Source organism: Astyanax mexicanus, chromosome 6, assembly GCF_023375975.1.
Source record: "Astyanax mexicanus isolate ESR-SI-001 chromosome 6, AstMex3_surface, whole genome shotgun sequence".
Classification (NCBI taxonomy): Eukaryota; Metazoa; Chordata; class Actinopteri; order Characiformes; family Acestrorhamphidae; genus Astyanax; species Astyanax mexicanus.
The window spans coordinates 37819620-37840569 of record NC_064413.1 but is presented as its reverse complement, the minus strand read 5'-3'; the positions used below and the strand labels follow the sequence as shown (position 1 = coordinate 37840569).

At 40.0% G+C, this 20950-nt stretch overlaps 1 protein-coding gene across 2 annotated transcripts in view; it reads left to right on the top strand.

Moving 5' to 3' along the window:
- The first annotated feature begins 987 nt into the window (after window positions 1–987).
- ano10a (anoctamin 10a) overlaps window positions 988–20950 on the top strand; it is a 42168-nt gene continuing 22205 nt past the window's right edge. The window contains exons 1-12 of one of the 2 annotated variants that reach the window (XM_007250418.4): window positions 988–1264; window positions 4443–4593; window positions 5029–5226; window positions 5439–5573; window positions 5670–5789; window positions 6592–6925; window positions 7053–7288; window positions 8118–8173; window positions 8310–8384; window positions 8670–8852; window positions 9033–9224; window positions 10379–10507. In XM_007250418.4, coding sequence (XP_007250480.2) covers window positions 4455–4593; window positions 5029–5226; window positions 5439–5573; window positions 5670–5789; window positions 6592–6925; window positions 7053–7288; window positions 8118–8173; window positions 8310–8384; window positions 8670–8852; window positions 9033–9224; window positions 10379–10507 — 1797 coding nt within the window. In that variant the 5' untranslated portion in view covers window positions 988–1264; window positions 4443–4454. The remainder of the gene's footprint in view (window positions 1265–4442; window positions 4594–5028; window positions 5227–5438; window positions 5574–5669; window positions 5790–6591; window positions 6926–7052; window positions 7289–8117; window positions 8174–8309; window positions 8385–8669; window positions 8853–9032; window positions 9225–10378; window positions 10508–20950) is intronic. The other variant, XM_007250419.4, reaches the window with a different exon arrangement.

Genomic DNA, 20950 nt, shown 5'->3' with positions numbered 1-20950 from the left:
AGACAGTTCTTACTGTCTGTATTGTGTTAGTTTTATGATTATTAGATCACCATAAATGACTTACAAATTAATTTTACTTTATTAAGCATAATTATGTTCTTTTCCTTTGCCTGTAAATGAAAACATATTGGCCTATTCAGCCTAAAGCTGTCTAATTGCTCTACGTACATCAGTGTTTTAAGATTTGTTTAAACCTGGATGCGGTAGGGGTCTCAGCTTTCTTAAGTAATACCCCTCAGCAGTGGAACAAGAACTGGCACATACACACTCGCCCATTCTTACATCCTTTATTATATGCGGTATCTTGCAGCATTGGGCAACAATATGTACTTTTCTTATTTTCTTTTTACTGGAGTGGCTACTGCAGTTAACACCAAGCAGTAGGGGCAACCAAAATTCAATTTTAGAGCACTAAAGTGCATTTTTTTTTACTTTGTTATACATGATTTCTCATTTAGCATTCCTAAAGTTCTGGATAGAGCACAATTATCATTACCTCCATGGAGGGAGGGGGCTTTATACCACTCTAGCTCCCTGATTGCTTAATTTGTGCTTTTTCTTCTCAAGCACACCTGATACCACTTACCTGTTAATTGCCAAGTTAATATACAGCTCTGGAAAAATAAAATTAAGAGACCACTTCCGTTTCTGACTCAGTTTCTCTGATTTAGCTATATATAGGTGCATGTTTGAGTAAACTGAACATTGTTGTTTTATTCTATAAACTACGGACAACATTTCTCCCAAATTCCAAATAAATTAAATTGTCATTTAAAGCATTTATTTGCAGAAAATGAGAAATGGCCAAAATAAAAAAAGATGCAGAGCTAAGGGAACTAATGCCATAAGGAAAATAGAGGATATGGGCTCTTTAAATGCTCTGTTTTACTGAGGAATCCTTCTTCAGAAAATACTTCAAAAACTTTAGCTATTGTAGCGCTGCTGTCTAGATAATTGTTTTCCTCACCAGACTCATTACAGGCTGTAGCAGAGACAGGATCTATTGGGTGTGTGTGTATCAGTGTGTGTGAAGTTGCTGAACAAGCCCTGAACTTCTGTCTGGCTTGTCGCTTCGATGACGTGGAGGAGCTACAGTTAAAGTCTCATTGAAGCTGCATCATCTTCTCTGCGGAGACAGAGAGAAGTTAACAGTGTGGAGAGACTGTATTTTATTAAGTATTATAATAAATGACACTGTGAGAAGGAGGAGGAGCAGGGGAGAAAGGCATTGCCCCGAAGCGCAGCGCTGTGACTGGATTTCGCTGTAAGTAGTTCGGTTAGCAGGCTAGGCTAGCTAGCAACTAGCATGCTGTAGTTAGCTGGAGACTTTTAGGACTTGTACAGCTCGTTTTCTGTGTAAAAGAGTCTAGTGTAGAGTGTTCTTAATGTCTGAAAGAGTCTTAAGAGCGGGAATGTCTCTAAATCTCAGGTTTCTTTCTGTGTCGCTGCATGTCTTGCTTGTCAGATAGCTAACCTATTGGAGCTCCGCCCCGCCCTGTCATTACCTGCAGCGAAATCTCATTTATTTACACATTTCAGACCCCACTGACTCTCAGAACACAGAAATAAACTTCAGGAGTATACACTGTGTATGAGCTATATATAAGGTGTGTGTGGCTACAGAGCTTAAAAAACTCAGGTGTTAGCTAATAAATGTAGAGCTGTATCTCAGTGTTGACAGTGGGTTAGTTTTTAAAGCTGTTTTACTGCTTGCCACACCTTTACACACTATGCTACTTAACTAGTAAGTTTACCTGGGACATAAAACATTAAAACTTTTTAGTAGTTTATTTATGTAGCTACAATGTATGTGTATAATTTCATACACAATTATCTCTTTGTTTTAAGCTATTAGATGACTATTAGGAGAATACAATTACTTAACCCCTTAACAGGCCAGGTTTCTTGTCAATTGTCTATCTGACATTACACCACAAAATTTTGCAGATTTCTGTTCAACCATTACATAAAAAGGTTTCATGTTTGATAAGGAACATTACTGAAAAGCGTAATTGTAATAGAAAATGTAAAAACATATATTTAAGTAAATCTGCTAATGTCAAAATATAATGAATAATATAATAAAATTGGCTCTTTCCTGAACTTCATTTTAAAATGAATATTTTCCTGAATACAAATCAAACAGTTAATGTCCTCCAAGATGTAGTTTTTACATCTTTTTTAAACATGAAGAATTTGGTTTGATTCCTGTTACTGATCTAAAATTATCCTGTAGGATATTTTAAAGCCCTCAGTTTTTTAGAATGTAAATAAGTTATTTTACTGCTGAAAAATGGGTTTTGTATCACCTACACCTGTAGCCTGTATAAGGACAAGACATTTTACAACAATAATTGAATACAATACTATAAGACTATATATACTATATGGCCAGAAGCCTAAAATGACACCAGTGATACACAAACTGAGATTAGAATATTACTGATATATAAGTAAGAATTACAATATGGATATCTGGCATTACAAGTTATTGTACAACTTGAGTATGAAAAGCAAACACCAGCATGAATCCAGCAGCCCATCAGGAAGGAAATTGCCCACACCTGCTTTATGTTTGCACTGTGTTTAATATTAAATCTGCATGTAAGTTTAAAGAGAGCTGCTTACTATTCCTAAATAAATAATTAAATAAGCCTAAATAAAAAAAAAAGATAAATGTAAAGGAAACAATTGCTTGTGCCTCACATTAAAAGGTGCTGTTTGTTAACCAATAAAATAAATATAATAGAGAATCGCTTATATTTTTGAAGAATATCCAGATAATTTTTTTTTTCCAATGCCCAGCCCCAATTGCAGTATAGATTTGGGATGTTCCTTCTCATGCAAACCTGATACACATCACCTGTTAATTTTCAAAATTAGTGTGTTTGTTAAAGCCCCTACTCTGGAGAATCATCCTGGAGAAAAGACATTCCTGTTGGACAGCTCAAAGGGCTCATTTGGAATATAATGTGCTGTTTAAATACTGTCAAAGTTGTAATGTCAGTTTTACATAAAGTCCCATATAAAGTCCATACAGTCCTGCAAAATTAGGCCATTTTATTATTGTTTCCTAATCTTCACCCCTAATTCCCTAAATAATTCCAAAAGTCTGGAGGGACGGGCCTTTATACCACTCTAGCTCACAGCTTAGATCATTTGTTTTTTTTTTTCCTCAAGCACACCTGATACAACTTACCTGTTAATTGTATGGTGTGTCAGTTAGAGCCCCTGCTATGGAGAATGTCCTGGAGAAACTTTTTTCACAAATAGACTTCTGAATAAGTTTAATGATTTATTATCCTGGACATCCTTAAATTATTACACAATATTTATATCAATAAGACATGGATTTATGAAAGTTCTGATAAAAGGTTTTCACTTATTTTAAGCAACATACAGAAAACAGAGGTACCTGTAAGGTGAAAATCTATAAGAAGAAATTTACTGTTGTTTATTTTATAATTATTAGTATTGCTTACAAAATATCATAAGATATGTCCAGGTTAACTTGTCATTAGCTACATTAAATACTGTAAAAAGGCTACAGATATATAACAGTATACATTGCTACCTACCCTTTGTTCTTGCCATCAATACTGTACAGAAATGTGACTCTGATTGGTTTCTCTACAATGCACCATTTTAATTCGCAGTTAATGACTTAAGAATTTAATTTTGCAGAAAATTACAAAAAAATCAACCATTAATAATTTAAACATGTCTAGGTAATCAAAAAGTCATATTGTACTATTCAACTGTACAGTTTTTAGAAAGAGAAAAGTATAAAACGTCATATGAAAGCATGTTTAAGTATAAGCATACAAAAATGTATCTAAATTATTATTTGATATACTAATAATGGATTAGTTACATAAGTGTAATATCATTACTGTCATTCACTGTGGTTTGATACCCTTCTCAGCAGAAATAAGTAAAATTAATCAGTGGCTAAAAACTGCTTGGTGATAATATGTAAATGATTCTGTCATCAGTTTCAGTACTGTTACAAACAAAAGCTGTGTTTTTTAGTGTCCCAGTCTAACACACTAGCCACATGCTAACATATTAGCCACAGTACATTGATATAGTATGTTATAATATGTGTTACAGTATCTTTGACCCCATTTACACCAGGTCGCTTTATGTGACTAGTATTTGGATTGTTTCTTCCAAGTTCAGAGGTGGGTTTCAGACTTCTGTTATCTGTTAATGTGTCTTGGGTCAATCTCTTTTGCATGAATCCAATTTGCATGAGTATGGTTTAATATGTAGAGGTTCATGGGTCCAGCAAGCTACATCTATTTGAATGTTGTTTTAATAATGCAGACGTCAGTTACAGCCTCACATCTGAAAGGGATACTCAGCCGGTGCTTTTTGTTTATGCCTGTTTTATTTATGAGCTTTTCACCGTTTGTCCCTCTCGTCTGTATCGTGCACAGGGATCAGGGAAAATGCAAAGCAGCTTGTCAGTCTCTGACAGTGATGGTTCTTCGTTTGCCCCTCTGGTGGTGCTGGAATTGGCTGAGGACACTGAAGCAGAGACCATCACTTGGTTACTAAACAGAATAAAAGACAAGCAGCAAAATGGAGGTAATACCCCTGCTTTGATATGATGGGGCCTAGAGGTTGACGGAGACAGAATCTTTGCGTTTTCTAAGTTTGTTTGTATTTTGTTTTAACTGTTTGTAGTCTGTGATGCTGTCATAGTGTTTTTAACATATATCACATGCGGCCTGTATATGTACGTATTTTTTGTTATTAGTGGGTGTGGCTTAGATTCAGGTGCCCTCAATAGCCCGGAAATGACTGTATACAAGTACTTATTTGACCTAAATAAAAAATGTTAAAATAAATTACACTTTTTGACTGTAAGGGAAGCCAGTTCTGGCACAATGCTGCTTTAATAGAATGTTTATTTGATTTACATTAATGAATGATGGATTAACTTTTTAATATAATTAATTTGTCGTTATACTGTTTAAGGTATAGCATATTGTATTCTTCATTCTTTTCCTCCCTATGTAGGAGCTGAGTTGCTGGTGGAGCAGCTTGAAGTCATTGGGCAGAATGAGCAGAAGAGAAGTCCTAAAATCTTTCTTGTAGGCTCGACGTGGAAAAGACTCCTGATTGGAGCTGAAGATGTGGGCCTTTTTAAAGAGTTCCATGATGGCACCATGCGAGGATTCACTTATGCCAACCGAGAAAGTTTCAAAGAATTTCAAGGTACATGAATCTAATAGAGTCTGTGTTTTAGAAAGAGTCAGATGAACATGATTGCTTTACATACTGTATGATTGTACTGAAGTTCTTGTGTAAGAAAAAATGATTTACTTCTGTTGCATTGCTTATATCATTGCTAAATTGCTCGGTTTCAGGGCCTTCAGGCCATAACAGCAGTGAAACCATGGCTAATTCCTGTGTGTGTTTTGTTCCAGGGGATGGAGATGACTTCCTTAGTATTGCAGAATGCCAGTACATTATTAAACATGAGCTGGACACATTAAGGGCAAAGGGGGAGAGCCATGTTCCTGGATACGCGAAAGTAAAATTGTACCCTGGAAAATCAGTCAGTAAGTTAACCTTGAAGGGATATTTTTTGTATCTTTTTTGAGGATATTTTTTTCTACAGTAAGAATCTATTAATGTTATCTACTTATATTATCTAGTTCGTAGGTTACAGTCCAAGGCCATCCTTCTCCAGTATTTCCCTCTCCATGACAAAGAAGAGCTGAAGAGACTTTCCGTCTCTTGGTACCGAAAGATCAAACTGTCCTTTCAGCCTCTGGGTGAGTCAGTCATTTGGTGCATGAGTGAAGTGAACTTTAGACCTGACATCTCACCAGTTGTATCAGCCTTTCTCAGATTAATTGCTTTTAAAAATGGATCTCATAGGGATTTCATAGTTGCATAATAGATTGCAAAGTGGTTATGCCACGTTTAATAGATGCTTATCTTTTGTGCTTGGCATGTTCCTGTTTTTCTTTCCTAATTTTACAAACATTTTAGCTTTATTTTTGGCCTAAAGGGAAATATATTGACCTGCTTAACAGTTTAATTGATTCCCATCCCTGATCCTGAAGAACCTTTTGCCTAATATAAGGTTCCTCCAGATATTTTTAAAAATAAAGATTTTCCTCCCTCTTTTTTGTTGGTCTACTTACAAAAAAAGAGACAAAAAATCTTGGCTAGCCCTGTGTGGGACAATACTACCTACCAGTACTACATTACTACATCCTATTAAAACACAGAGGTTTAATCCCAAAATAAACACTACTCCCTATTTAGTGCACATTGCAAGTAATTAAAATACACAAACATTCAGAAACATATTCATTATATATTTTAGTAGAGCAGTAATTACATTTATTCATTCATTATTCATTTATCCTTCACATCTGCATCATAAAGTATCTGTCTGTCTGTCAGTTTGTCTGTTTTTTTTACTCATATTTTTGTGTGGACAGGAGGCCAAAATAAAGACAGAAACTTAACCAGATATCAAGATATGTGTGAATGGGCCTAACTCTTATTATCTAAAACTCTTATTTTATAAAAACACTTAATTTAAGCCGTTATTTCTGTCTGCAGATGATATCAGACATTACTTTGGCGAGGGCCTGGCGCTCTACTTTGGATTTCTGGAGTATTTTACGTTTGCCTTGGTGCCAATGGCCCTCATCGGCATCCCCTACTACCTCTTTGCTTGGGAGGACTACGATAAGTATGTTCTGTTTGCTGTCTTCAACCTGGTGTGGTCCACTGTCTTCCTGGAGGTGTGGAAGCGATGCAGTGCACAGCTGGCCTATGGATGGGGAACGCTCAGTCGCAAGAAAGCATTTGAAGAGCCACGGCCAGGATTTCACGGGGCTTTAGGGTTCAATCCTGTAACCGGTCGTGAGGAACCAGTCTATCCTAACACAAAGTATGTATATGGTAGATGTGTTATTGTTGAGTTTTTGACTTTTATTGAGTTGAGATATAGATATTGCTGTATGTGTGTAACTGTGCAGTATATATGACATAGGCTGTTGGTTATCTTCCTTCTACAGACGACAGTTGAAGATATATCTGGTGTCTGTCCCTTTTGTGATACTGTGCCTGTACCTGTCTCTCTATGTGATGATGATCTACTTTGATATGGAGTACTGGGCACTGAGCATTTATAATGAAGACCCAAACCTCTGGACGAGTGTGCTGCTCTTCATCCCAAGTATCATCTATGCCGTGGTGATTGAAATAATGAATTTGCTGTACCGCTACGCCGCAGAGTTCCTCACAGGCTGGGGTGAGTGTGAAACAAAGAGCCATGGTGTGTCTGTAGGGCTACAATACTAAGCACTTTAGAACAAAAGCGAAGGTTAATAGATGCTCATAACAGCATTCAGCACTTTTTAGGTATGCTGAAAAGCAGCAGTGGGTTGGTTATTATGGTAGTTGCAGGAGTGTTACCCCTCTCAAATTAATGTAGTCAGAAAACTGAAAACAATGAAACACACAGAATATACAGTGCTCTGCAGGATTTAGGCACCTAAGCATATCTTTTAAAGTAATTTATAAAGGCAAAAAAGAAGCTGGTTTGCTTGTTCAAACAGCATTTCTTGTTAGAAAATGTGCAGTTAAACATAAACACTTCAAAAAGTAAAATAATTGCAAAGAATAGGTGTGATTTTGTGAACTTGTTTGGGGAACAGATTTTTAATGCACGTCCTTAACCAGTGTGTTTTTTTTGTTTTTTGTAATTCTATCATCAGTTCACTCGCTTTAATATAAGACACTGATTTAATAAACCAGGCATTGTATGATAACTCTAATTATTACTAGACTCTGAGAAGGAGACCTTTAAAGCCATGAAGTCATTTAACACAGTGATGATAAACACCTACTTATATGTATTCAGAATATTTTTATATTTATTATATTATTAACATTGTACTGACTAAATACACACTTGTTGCCCAGATAAGAACCTTTGTCTTTAATTTATATAGATTCACATGTTCATGGGTTAGATCCAGATTCTCTGTGCACCTCTAGATTTTATACTGATCATAAATGTGGTCATATTCTGTGGACAAGTAAATGTACACTTTCTTTGTTTGTTTTGCTTTAATTAGAAAACCACAGACTAGAATCGTCTTTCCAGAATCATCTGGTGCTCAAAGTCTTGGTGGTAAGTTTGTAGTTTAGATCATTTTAACCATTTCTTTGAATATTATCTCACAACGGCAGGCAGGGCTGTACCTATTTATAATTCCTTAAAATGCTACTATATGATACAGACCATGCTTCTTTTTTCCCCTCCACAGTTCAACTTTATCAACTGCTTTGCATCTTTGTTTTATATTGCCTTTGTAATGCAAGACATGGTGCTGCTAAGACAGGTGAGCAAACTTCAGAATTGTTACTTATACTTTACACTGAAATTCCGACTGGAGTTTTTAATCATGTGGTGAACATGTATCCCTTTTCATTCATTTTTGCACAAGAGAAATACATCAGGATGAGAGAGTTTACTTGGAGTTTACTTTTAAATCAGTTACCTGTGTGACAGGTGTTAAAATAACATATGACGTTGAAGTGTGTAAAGTGATTTCTGTGCATAATGTGCACCGGTTTATATCAGACAGTCATCTGACATTAAAATTATTTTTTTTATTGAATGACAGAGCCTTGCCACTCTGCTTATCACCTCTCAAATCCTGAACCAAATCATGGAGGCCTTCCTGCCTTACTGGCTACAGAGGAGACGGAATAAGAAGGTCCATAAGAGAGTTCGGAGGTTGCTGGGAGATAGAGAGCTCCCTCTGGTGGAGCAGGTTCAGTTGGAGGGTGATATGTATACCTACTTGGTAAGCCTTAAAACTATTAACAAAATAATTAATAATTTCACCAGTTAATAAATGCACAATAGTGCATTCATTCTACCAGATCTGCTAAAAATCATATCTTTTAGCCTGTGCACAATTTTTTGTTTGTCTGGAGGAAATGAAGGTAGTATTTTATCTTGGGTCTAAATGTTTGTTCTTCAGGGCACGTTTGATGACTACCTGGAGCAGTTCTTGCTGTTTGGCTATGTTAGTCTGTTTTCCTGTGTGTATCCACTCTCCGCTCTTCTGGTGGTCCTCAACAACGTCACAGAGGTCTACTCGGACGCCTTTAAGATGTGCAAAGTGTTCAAGCGTCCTTTCTCAGAGCCTGCATCTGATATAGGAGTGTGGCAGGTGAGAGGATGGAGCATGGTGGTGAAGTCTTACTCAGCCTTTATCCACTTATCCTGAGAATGTGAGATTTTGTGCTTTATAGTGAGTTTGAGTGTATGTACTGTATAGCTGTGTAGCATATCAACATTTTTTCCAATTCTGAAAGCAGCTTAAAGCTGAGGTTAAAATATGAAACATAAAGTAAAGTCAGTTACAGTCCCTTTACTGGGGGATGATATTTAAGTATACGTATTTTGTCTAAATATTTGTGGACACCTCTACTGTTCATTCAGCCACGGTACTTTAATTTGCACTCATCACTGACACAGATGTGAATGCACATACACACAGCTTGTCCAAGTAGATAAATATTTACAGTAAAGTAGGACTCTAAACATGAACCTATTACCACCATGCCTAATGCCAGTGTTAACTTAGAGGGGTAAAATTCTTTTAGCATAAGTTGGGTGATGATCATTTAACTGCCTGATTGTAATAATGTTTCTTCTGTACTATAAGATGAAGACACAATGGATAGATTTGAAACTCATTCATAAAGGAAAACTACTTTCATATTTTAGCTTCGCATGAAATTACACTACTAATTATATTTTTTATTTGCGATTTATAAACCACACTGTCACACAAAAAAGTCCCTTACAATGAACTAATACTGATTTAAGTATCATTTCTGGAATAATGCTTTTCTAAAAATGTTTCTGGTTTATTGAATTAAGAAGACTCTTTTTATATTGCAGTTAATTCTCTCCTTGTGATGCTGCTTTGCATAATCATGTACAAAAACAAGCTAAAAGATCATTTTTGCTTTTCTAAACCAAGAGTGTGTATTCATACATTGCATACATTCTGAATTACAGCATATGTTCTATTTTACACTGTTTGCTAAACTGCAGCCTTTGTGTGGAGTTATGATCTGAATCCATGTCATACATCTGAATATATGCTGAGAGCATATTGATGAGTGAATTATATCCTTTTTCTGCTCATGTAACTGGAAGCAGTCTATAATAAACACTCCGTCCTGGTAACTGGAATGTGTCAGGCCACACAGACTGAAGTGTCTAATTCTGAAGAGGGTGTTGAGAGATTTATATTCAGCGTTAAAATATTGAGTTGCTAATTTTTTTTCCCCCTTTTCTCACTCACTCCTCCAGCTGGCATTTGAGACGATGAGTGCGATTGCTGTGGTGACCAACTGTGCCTTGATCGCTCTGTCTCCGCAAGTGAAGGCTTACTTCCCTGAGGGAGAGACACAGCTTATTCTGACTGTTGTGGCTGTAGAGGTAATCTCTTCTTCACATCACACTTTTCACCACATCTGTTCACCTTTATGAAATTGCTATAGCCTCTGCATTGCACTTATTGAACCTGTTCCTCCATTGGGTGGTGCCAGTGAGCTGCTTGGAACGTTTTATTTCTTGCACAGGCTTTAGGCTGTGAATTCTCTCCAGTTATCTTATTGAATTGGGATAATGCAGGCTGTACGCAGTGCCTGTTTCTGTGAGGCAGTATTGTGACTACAGTGTTGGACAGTGTGTGTATTGTGTGTACTGGCGCTAGAAATCCAGACCCTACTACCAAACAACCAGAGTCCACATGAGTTATCATCAGAATTAAGGATACTGCACACAGCTAACCCAGCTTTGCCTCAGGGCCCCATGAGACCCACTCAAAATAACTATCCCCAGGCAAACGGAGAGATGCACGCACAGTTTTCAAGAAGAGAAGTGTAGCTGCCGAGCCGAGAGTTGTATTTTTGTAGAGAAATGTAGAGAGGAAAGCATTGTGCCGTTCCACGGTTTCCACTAATTAAGCTTTGCAGCAATAACTAAAGTTGCAATTAGGTCACGCTGATTGGTGCAGAGCAGCAGTGTAGCATGACAAACTAAATTAATGTGAGTAATGCTCTGAGACATTTTTCTCAAGACCTTGAATGTCTAATTATGAGTTATTTAAATCCTTATTAAGCACCGTTAGATGCTTGACTCGCTGAAGTTGAAGGCAAAACACACTGAGGCTAACATTCTGACCACATTTTCTTTGTAGATTGCAGCTATTGTGAATTCCAGCTAATCAGAATCCAGTTGATTAAACTCATTAATGGCAGTTTTCTACAAAATAATGCCCGCAAAACTCGAATCAACTCTACTGTACTCAGATTATTAATATTCCTTTAGGCCATTTTGTACCTGGTACCTAGAACTGAATACTTTTTTAGTGGCTGCCTGCCTGCGGTCCAAACAAATTAAGCAGAGTGTAAAAGAAAACATGTAAACCTTGTAGAGAGCTAAATGGCCTATGAGATTTGTCACACCTTCCAACGCAGTACAGATGTCCAGCACATACTTGCTATTAGTACAGTCTTTAAGCTATTGTAGCCATTACTGTTATTTTTATCTGAACACAATATCAGCTGATAGTTATACCATGTTCTTTAAAAGATGTTCCAAGAGCTAGATGTTGCAATTAAAAAACAATTCAGCTCTGGAAAAAAAAAAAGACACCACCCTAAAAATTTTTTTTTTTTTAAAATTATTTTACCAAATTGAAAACCTCTGGAATATAGTCAAGAGGAAGATGAATGACCACAAACCAAACTGAACTGCTTGAATGCTTGCACCAGGAGTGGCATACAGTTTTAAAAAAGCAGTGTGTAAGACTGGTGGAGGATAACATAGCATGCATGAAAACTTTGATTAAAAACCAGGGTTATTCCACCAAATGTTGATTTCTGAACTCTTAAAACTTTATGAATATGAACTTGGTTTCTTTGCATTATTTGAGGTCTGAAAGCTCTGCATCTCTTTTGTTATTTCAGCCATTTCTCATTTTCTGCAAATAAATGCTCCAAATGACAACATTGTTATTTGGAATTTGGGAGAAATGTCTTTATAGAATACAACAACAATGATCATTTTGCTTGAACATATATGCATAAATAGCAAAATCAGAGAAAGTGAAGTGGTTTCTTGATATTTTCCAGAGCTGTATATCTTTTTATGAGCGTTGGCGCTCATATATATGATGTAGTGATTTGTGTTTTGCAACATCGTTGCAAAGATCGTTGGAGATCAAACCAGGTACCAGGTGGCAATAAACAGAGTAAAGTGGAGTAGAGTTGGTACCATATGAACCTTATGAACCTAAATCTTTGTCTCTTTTTATTCCTTCAAATTAAGTTGATATTGCTCTTTTGATGACACAAAGTACATATTTAAAGTACTCCACAGTCAATACAACACATGATTTATAGGATATACTTTTTCTAATTTTCTTTGAATGCTCACTCAGAAGTGACGTGAATACATGCTTAAAGCAAAGAACACAGAAGCTGCAAAGTGAACATCAGATGTATGTGTAGAACATACATGTTTTTTTTTGTAAAGCCAGTGTTGTTTTCATTTTCTTTTCCCACCCAGTAGCTTGGACTCACTACAAATTACAATGCTTTCAGAGACTAATGTAGCATAATCATTTAACAGAAAAACATTGCAGTGATTAAGTGATTGAGAGAGAGTCAACTTTCTCATCCAAAATTGGGCTTTCAGGAGACGAATTCAGGGACATGGATGACTAGAGCTACAATGATGATAATGATGGGCCAACACTTAGACTGCTACTCCACCCTAATCGGTGTTTTTAAGCAGCTTTCCTATCCATACATTGCTGTATGTTTTATGTAACACAGTACAATACAATACAGTGTGATTAGGGCTGCACAATATATTGTTTAAGCATAATGATGCGCGCATGTGCAATAGTCACAAATGTCACTAAACATGAGGTAACCGCATGGCCTCCATCCACATGGCTGGGCACGTGCTTGTAAACGCACTTGTCGAAAGCTGTGGACAGTCCAGCACAGTTTCTTATTTACCTTTTTAAAAAGCCATTTAAATGCCTGATTAAAGGGCCGTTTACTGTTGTTTTGCTGTTTTACTCGAGTTTTAAGTGCTCTGCGCTGACTCAGCTCTTGATCGCTCCAGAGGTGAGACAGCGTGCGGGTGGGGGCGGAGCTGGTGACGTCATGGGCCCTGCATTGTTTAGTATCGCAATATATATTGGCAAAAAAAGAACATTTGCAATGTAATTTTTTTTCTATATCATGTAGCCCCAGATGACAAAAATATATAAATTGCAAATGTACTGTAGTCTAGTTTAGTTCATTTAGATAAATGAACTGAGAAAGTCAAAAGAGAGCAGACAGCTTTCGTTTTATCTTTTGTTAGTTTGTTTCAGGGTCAGGGTTTAGAGTTCATGAGTTCAGATGATGTGTATTCAGTTGTGTTCAGTTCACAGCAGGTCATGTCTGCAGTGTTTATATGCATGAATGTGACATATACGCAAATAAACACTGCTGTGTGACCCGCTTTGAACTGAGTATATGAGTGTAATGCCTCTAGGTCTCTGTGGCTTAACCTTTAAAACACCCAGTATCTTACTCTGCCCCCATTCTGCCATGCTGGTGCACCCTGGATTCTGAGTCACAGGGAGATAGAGAGTGTGAGAGTGTGTGTGAGTGTGATTATTAGTGTGTTTTCATCCAAGGCACCAAGTTTGAAACATAATGCTGCTCAAACAGGTGTCCATTTAATATATAATGGGTAACCTGTTTACCTCCTGCTGTTTAAATTGGAGGGCTGAGTCCCAGTGAAGGGCTGCAGTATGAATGAGATGGTTGATTTTAAATCCTATTGATTATATCAAACTAAGCGTGTGTTCCAACTGGTTTTCTCATTAACTTATTCATTATTCAATATAAGGCATTTACTATGTAATGAACTAACTGGAGAAAACTCCTGAACTCTGATAGGATTTGTTATTGAGTATTAGAACATCGGTAGAGCAAGGCTGACCTACAATACTAATTTAACAGCATTTTTTCTGCAAGAGAATGAATTTAACTTGTAACTATTCTAAAGATTCTGCACAGTAAAGACCAGAGGCAGAGCAAAAACCCATCCCCTTTTCCCAGACAAAGCGTGTTTATCTCAGTAGCGTCTACAACTCAGCTACTCCATGTGATAAACAAAAAGGCTCTATAGATGGTTCTTACCAGCCAAGGCTGTCAAACACAATATTTCTAAGTGTAACCCTGCTGTAAGAGAATAATATACATTTAAACAGGACAAAATATTAATATCTAATATTAGCAAAGGAATTAGACACTGAATATTAAAAGGCAGAACATGGGGATGGGCAGAGCTCAACAAGACCTGTGGTGGCCTCTTTTTTGAGAGCTGTTGCACTGTCCATGGTTTTTACATGCATTGGTTTTACTCCAAGGAATAGAGGTTAAATGTTTTAGCAAGCTGGTTCTTAAAAAATCAGTAATTTAGTAAATTGGCTAGATAAGTAAGTAAACTTGCTAATACCAGTTTGTCTAAATCCATATTTTATGGATCATCACATTACTAGGTCCATATTTGCTTTTCCTTTGGTCAAAGAAGTCAGATTTTTCAGTCTTTAGTTTCTCCAGTCTATAATTCATTCTTATCGCAACAAGAGTAACACATTGCGATAAACATTGTGAGCTGCAGTGTCATCATGAATAATCTCTAATTGCATTATCCTGATGAATCAACAGAGGGGGCTCTTCACGCTGCAGGCTGTGCTCACATGATTCAATTCAATTTAATTCAATTCAATTCAATTTTATTTATATAGCCTTTTTTACAACAAAGGTTGTCACAAAGCCGCTTTACAGGTAAAACAGGTCCACGCCTCTTATGAGCAGCACCACAGAGATGCCAGAGCACCACAGAGATGTAACTAGGCTGGAGGCAGAGCGAGGTAGAGGTCAGCAGGGAATGCATACACCAAACTACTTTTTAGCCTTTGAGAAAAATTATTGAGCTTAAATTAACATCAACATTAGGATATTCAACAGGGATATTTTTGCACATTACATTTTTTCCTCCATATCATATGCTGCTAGTGCTGTGCATTGACAAAAAAAATCCCTCTAGTGGACCACTTATCTATCTTATATCTGCAATCATGCTATCCAACAAACTTAATACTAGATTTAGAGCCAGCGACAACAAAACTTAGAAGAATTCTGGAGTACTTCTGCATCAATGGCGGCAAGATACTCTCCAGAATAAAGCATAAAAAAATCATTGGTGTTCCGGAGCCATTGAACGCTTTGTGCAACAACAGTTCTTTTTAAGAAACAGACTCCCAATAGTCCACCTGACCTAACAGCACTTCTACCTTTAGCTTTTGTTCCACATCGATCCACTAGAAGGTTACCACCAAGCCGTGCCTCGTCACTCCTTAGGGTCAACAGCAATTGCCTTGAGAGGAGCGCTCTCCACTGTGCTGTAAAAACACGGAACCTCCCCTCTGCTGTCGTCTGAGACATCACATCAAGTAGTGTTCACGCCTTCAAGGACAGACTGAATAAACACCCTCTTGGTGCAGAATGACACTGCAGGCATAAGACTCAAGGACTGCTTGCATACAAAAATCTGTTTATTATTCATCCATCGTCAAAGAAATGATTGCAAAAAAGTGTCTGATTGCAGTGCTATTCTAAAGGAATAAGAACAAGAACAAGAAATTATTAAAATCTTTGTCATATTTACTAAAATTATGTGCAAACCAACATGCCACACATCTTTTCATGGAGTTATAGAGGTTCCTAATGGCGTTCTGCGATAGTTTGTTTTTGCGGTAGGAGTGTTGGAGTGTTTAACATGCGTCTAATAGATTTTCAATCAGGGATAAGTCTGGTGATGCAACTGGCCATCAAACTCGTCAAAGCATCTGTGTCTTCAAGACCTGCTCTTGAGACAGCAGCAGTATGTGGGTGAGCCAATGCCTTTTGGAATAGCACACCGTGCTAGAGTGTGCATTCAGAAATGTTAGAATCACTGGTTGCAGGACCTTATTAAAATAACATTGGGCTATCATAATGTCTGCAACGAAAACCAAAGGTGATCTGCCATTGTACGAAATTGCACCCCACACCACAACACCAGGCCTTTTGGATGTGTAACGTGTCAAAAAACTGACACTGGTGTCTCCAAACAAGGGACGCACAATGATTTCGGGAATTATATCGGTATCTCCCGATATTTCGCACTGATACTTGCTGGTATATTTATTGTTTACGGTAAAAGGACCAAGTGACGCTGACCGCACAATTATAATTGGCTGACGCTGGCTGCGCTACTTTAAAATGTATTTATTAAGTTGGCTTGGAAAAGCCAACTTACTGTTCTTCTTATTCTTCTTATTATTATTATTATTATTATTATTCTACGCTAAAATTTCTCAACGCTACTCCTCCTACAGTTTTCGAGCTAGAACCACCAAACTTCACAGGATGGTAGATCCCATAGCCACTTAAGTTGCTTGTGCTTTTCTAAGCGATCGGAGAACCAGGGTTCTAGCACGGTTCCGTCAAAGTCACTTTTTTCCCCATAGACTTCCATTCACACTTTTTTCAAACTGCTGTAAAAGTCACAATTTTCGAGCTAGAACCACGAAATTCACAAGACATACAGAACTTGCAGAGACGTTTCAGACGATATGCTGATCTCACCGATACGATTTACGGTTTTCGTAAAATTATCGTACGAACTTTCCCCATAGGAATGAATGGGCGGAATGTTGGCCATCTCACACACACCAGCCGATCCTGCGCACGGCCCCCCTCTCTGCCCTGCTCCTCAGTACTGTATCTGTATGGAGAAGAGACTGCTGAACACAACCCACACCAGAACCAATACAACACTACACACACCACACACCACACACACGCACACACCACACACACGCACACACCACACACACTTCAAACCACACATACCCCACACCACACACACACCCCACACTCACCACACGACACACAGTCCACTCCCCACACTCACTCCACACCACACATACTCCACACCACACACACACCCCACACCACACAGTCTACACCCCACACTACACACACTCCACACCACACCCTACACACATTCCACACCACACATACCCCACACCAAACACACTCCACCCCACACACTCCACACCACACATACCCCACACCAAACACATTCCACACCACACACACCCCACACCACACACAGTCTACACCCCACACTACACACACTCCACACCACACCCTACACACATTCCACACCACACATACCCCACACCAAACACACTCCACCCCACACACCACACATACCCCACACCACACACACTTCAAACCACACATACCCCACACCACACACAATCCACACCACACAAACCCCACACCACACACACTTTAAACCACACACACTCCACAGCTCACATACCCCACACCACACACACTCCACCCCACACATACCACACACAATTCACACAACACCACACACTCCACACCACACATACCCCACACCACACACACTTCAAACCACACATACCCCACACCACACACACTCCACATCACACATACCCCACACCACACACTTCACACCCCACACCACACACACTCCACTCACTCACCACACGACACACAGTCCACTCCCCACACTCACTCCACACCACACATACTCCACACCACACAATCTCCACAGTCCACACCACACACACACCCGACACCACACACAGTCTACACCCCACACTACACACACTCCACACCACACCCTACACACATTCCACACCACACATACCCCACACCAAACACACTCCACCCCACACACTCCACACCACACATACCCCACACCAAACACACTCCACACCACACACACCCCACACCACACACAGTCTACACCCCACACTACACACACTCCACACCACACCCTACACACATTCCACACCACACATACCCCACACCAAACACACTCCACCCCACACACACTACACACCACACACCCCACACCACACACAGTCTACACCCCACACTACACACACTCCACACCACACCCTACACACATTCCACACCACACATACCCCACACCAAACACACTCCACCCCACACACTCCACACCACACATACCCCACACCAAACACACTCCACACCACACACACCCCACACCACACACAGTCTACACCCCACACTACACACACTCCACACCACACCCTACACACATTCCACACCACACATACCCCACACCAAACACACTCCACCCCACACACACTACACACCACACACCCCACACCACACACAGTCTACACCCCACACTACACACACTCCACACCACACCCTACACACATTCCACACCACACATACCCCACACCACACACACTTCAAACTACACATACCCCACACCACACACAATCCACACCACACAAACCCCACACCACACACACTTTAAACCACACACACTCCACAGCTCACATACCCCACACCACACACACTCCACCCCACACATACCACACACAATTCACACAACACCACACACTCCACACCACACATACCCCACACCACACACACTTCAAACCACACATACCCCACACCACACACACTCCACATCACACATACCCCACACCACACACTTCACATACCCCACACCACACACACTCCACTCACTCACCACACGACACACAGTCCACTCCCCACACTCACTCCACACCACACATACTCCACACCACACAAACTCCACAGTCCACACCACACACACACCCCACACCACACACAGTCTACACCCCACACTACACACACTCCACACCACACCCTACACACATTCCACACCACACATACCCCACACCAAACACACTCCACCCCACACACTCCACACCACACATACCCCACACCAAACACACTCCACACCACACACACCCCACACCACACACAGTCTACACCCCACACTACACACACTCCACACCACACCCTACACACATTCCACACCACACATACCCCACACCAAACACACTCCACCCCACACACACTACACACCACACACCCCACACCACACACAGTCTACACCCCACACTACACACACTCCACACCACACCCTACACACATTCCACACCACACATACCCCACACCACACACACTTCAAACTACACATACCCCACACCACACACAATCCACACCACACAAACCCCACACCACACACACTTTAAACCACACACACTCCACAGCTCACATACCCCACACCACACACACTCCACCCCACACATACCACACACAATTCACACAACACCACACACTCCACACCACACATACCCCACACCACACACACTTTAAACCACACACACACTCGATAGCTCATATACCCCACACCACACACACTTCACACCACACATACCCCACACCCCACACACTCCATACCACACACACACTCCACAGCTCACATACCTCACACCACGCACACTCCACCCCAAACATACCACACACTTCACACCCCACAACACACATACCCCACACTCTCCATACCACACACACACTCCACAGCTCACATACCCCACACCATACACACTCCACCCCCACACATACCACACACACTTCACACCCCACACCACACAAACCCCACACTCTCCATACCCCGCACACACTCCACAGCTCACATACCCCACACCATACACACTCCACCCCACACACACTTCACACCACACATACCCCACACCACACACACTCCACACCTGACACAAACCCCACACTCCACCACACATACACCACACCACACACACTCCACACCACACATACTCCACACACCACACCACACTCTCTACACACCACACCACACACTCCACAACACACACACTCCACACCTGATACACACAACTCACCCCACACTCCACCACACTCCACACCACATTCCAAACACACCACACCAAACACACTCCACAACCCACTCCACACCCCACACACTCCACACCACACACACACTACACAACTTAGTAACTATTTGACAAGCCAACTTAAAGTTCGTTCACGAACTTTGCCTTTTCTAGTTTAAGCTAGATTTTAAGTTATAAATTTATACCAGCCTGTTTAGTCTACCTGGAAATTCTAAATGTGTGTATCGATGTTTAGAGTGGTCCAGAAGGCTAATCCCGGTCATTCAGCTTGCCATAAGCTTCTGGAGCTCTAAAAGAGCACAATTGGCCGTGTCTTTTCTGGGTGGGTAGATGGCGCTCTTTCTTCTCATCACTCCTAAGAGTGAGGTCGATTAGCACACGGCGTCTGTGAGCTGATGTATCAGAACTGAGTCGCTGCGCTTTCCTCCGAGTGCAATGTAATGCTACTCAGCAATGCTGTATCAGCAGCAGTTTAAAAAGAGGTGGTGGCTGACTTCACATGTGTCGGATGAGACATGTGCTAGTCTTCACCCTCCTTGTGTTGGGGCATTTATAGTGATAAGTGGAGTGCAGCTGAGCTGCCGAGTGGGTGGGATAATCGACGTAGCTAAATTGGGGAGAAAAGCGGGATAAAAATAAATAAATAAATAAATGTGTAATATTAGACATCAGCATTGGCCAAGAATTCCCACCTTCCCAAATTAAACTGTTAGAGTGTATAAACAGAGATTTTATTATTTGGAGTTGTTTTTCTATCATGGGTCAACATAGGCACCCTGAGATGCCCTTTAGCATCCTATGACACTCGACACACTCCATCCGTTAATCCCTCTCTGAGCACACATCCAATAATCCTGCACTAATGTCACAGTCTAAAGCAGACTCCCGAACCGCTCCACGCCACACAATCAGCACGCGGCCTGTGATCATTAATACATGATCTGCCTGCTAAACCACAGGGCTTATGATATACTGATCAGAAAGCCTAGATGACAAAG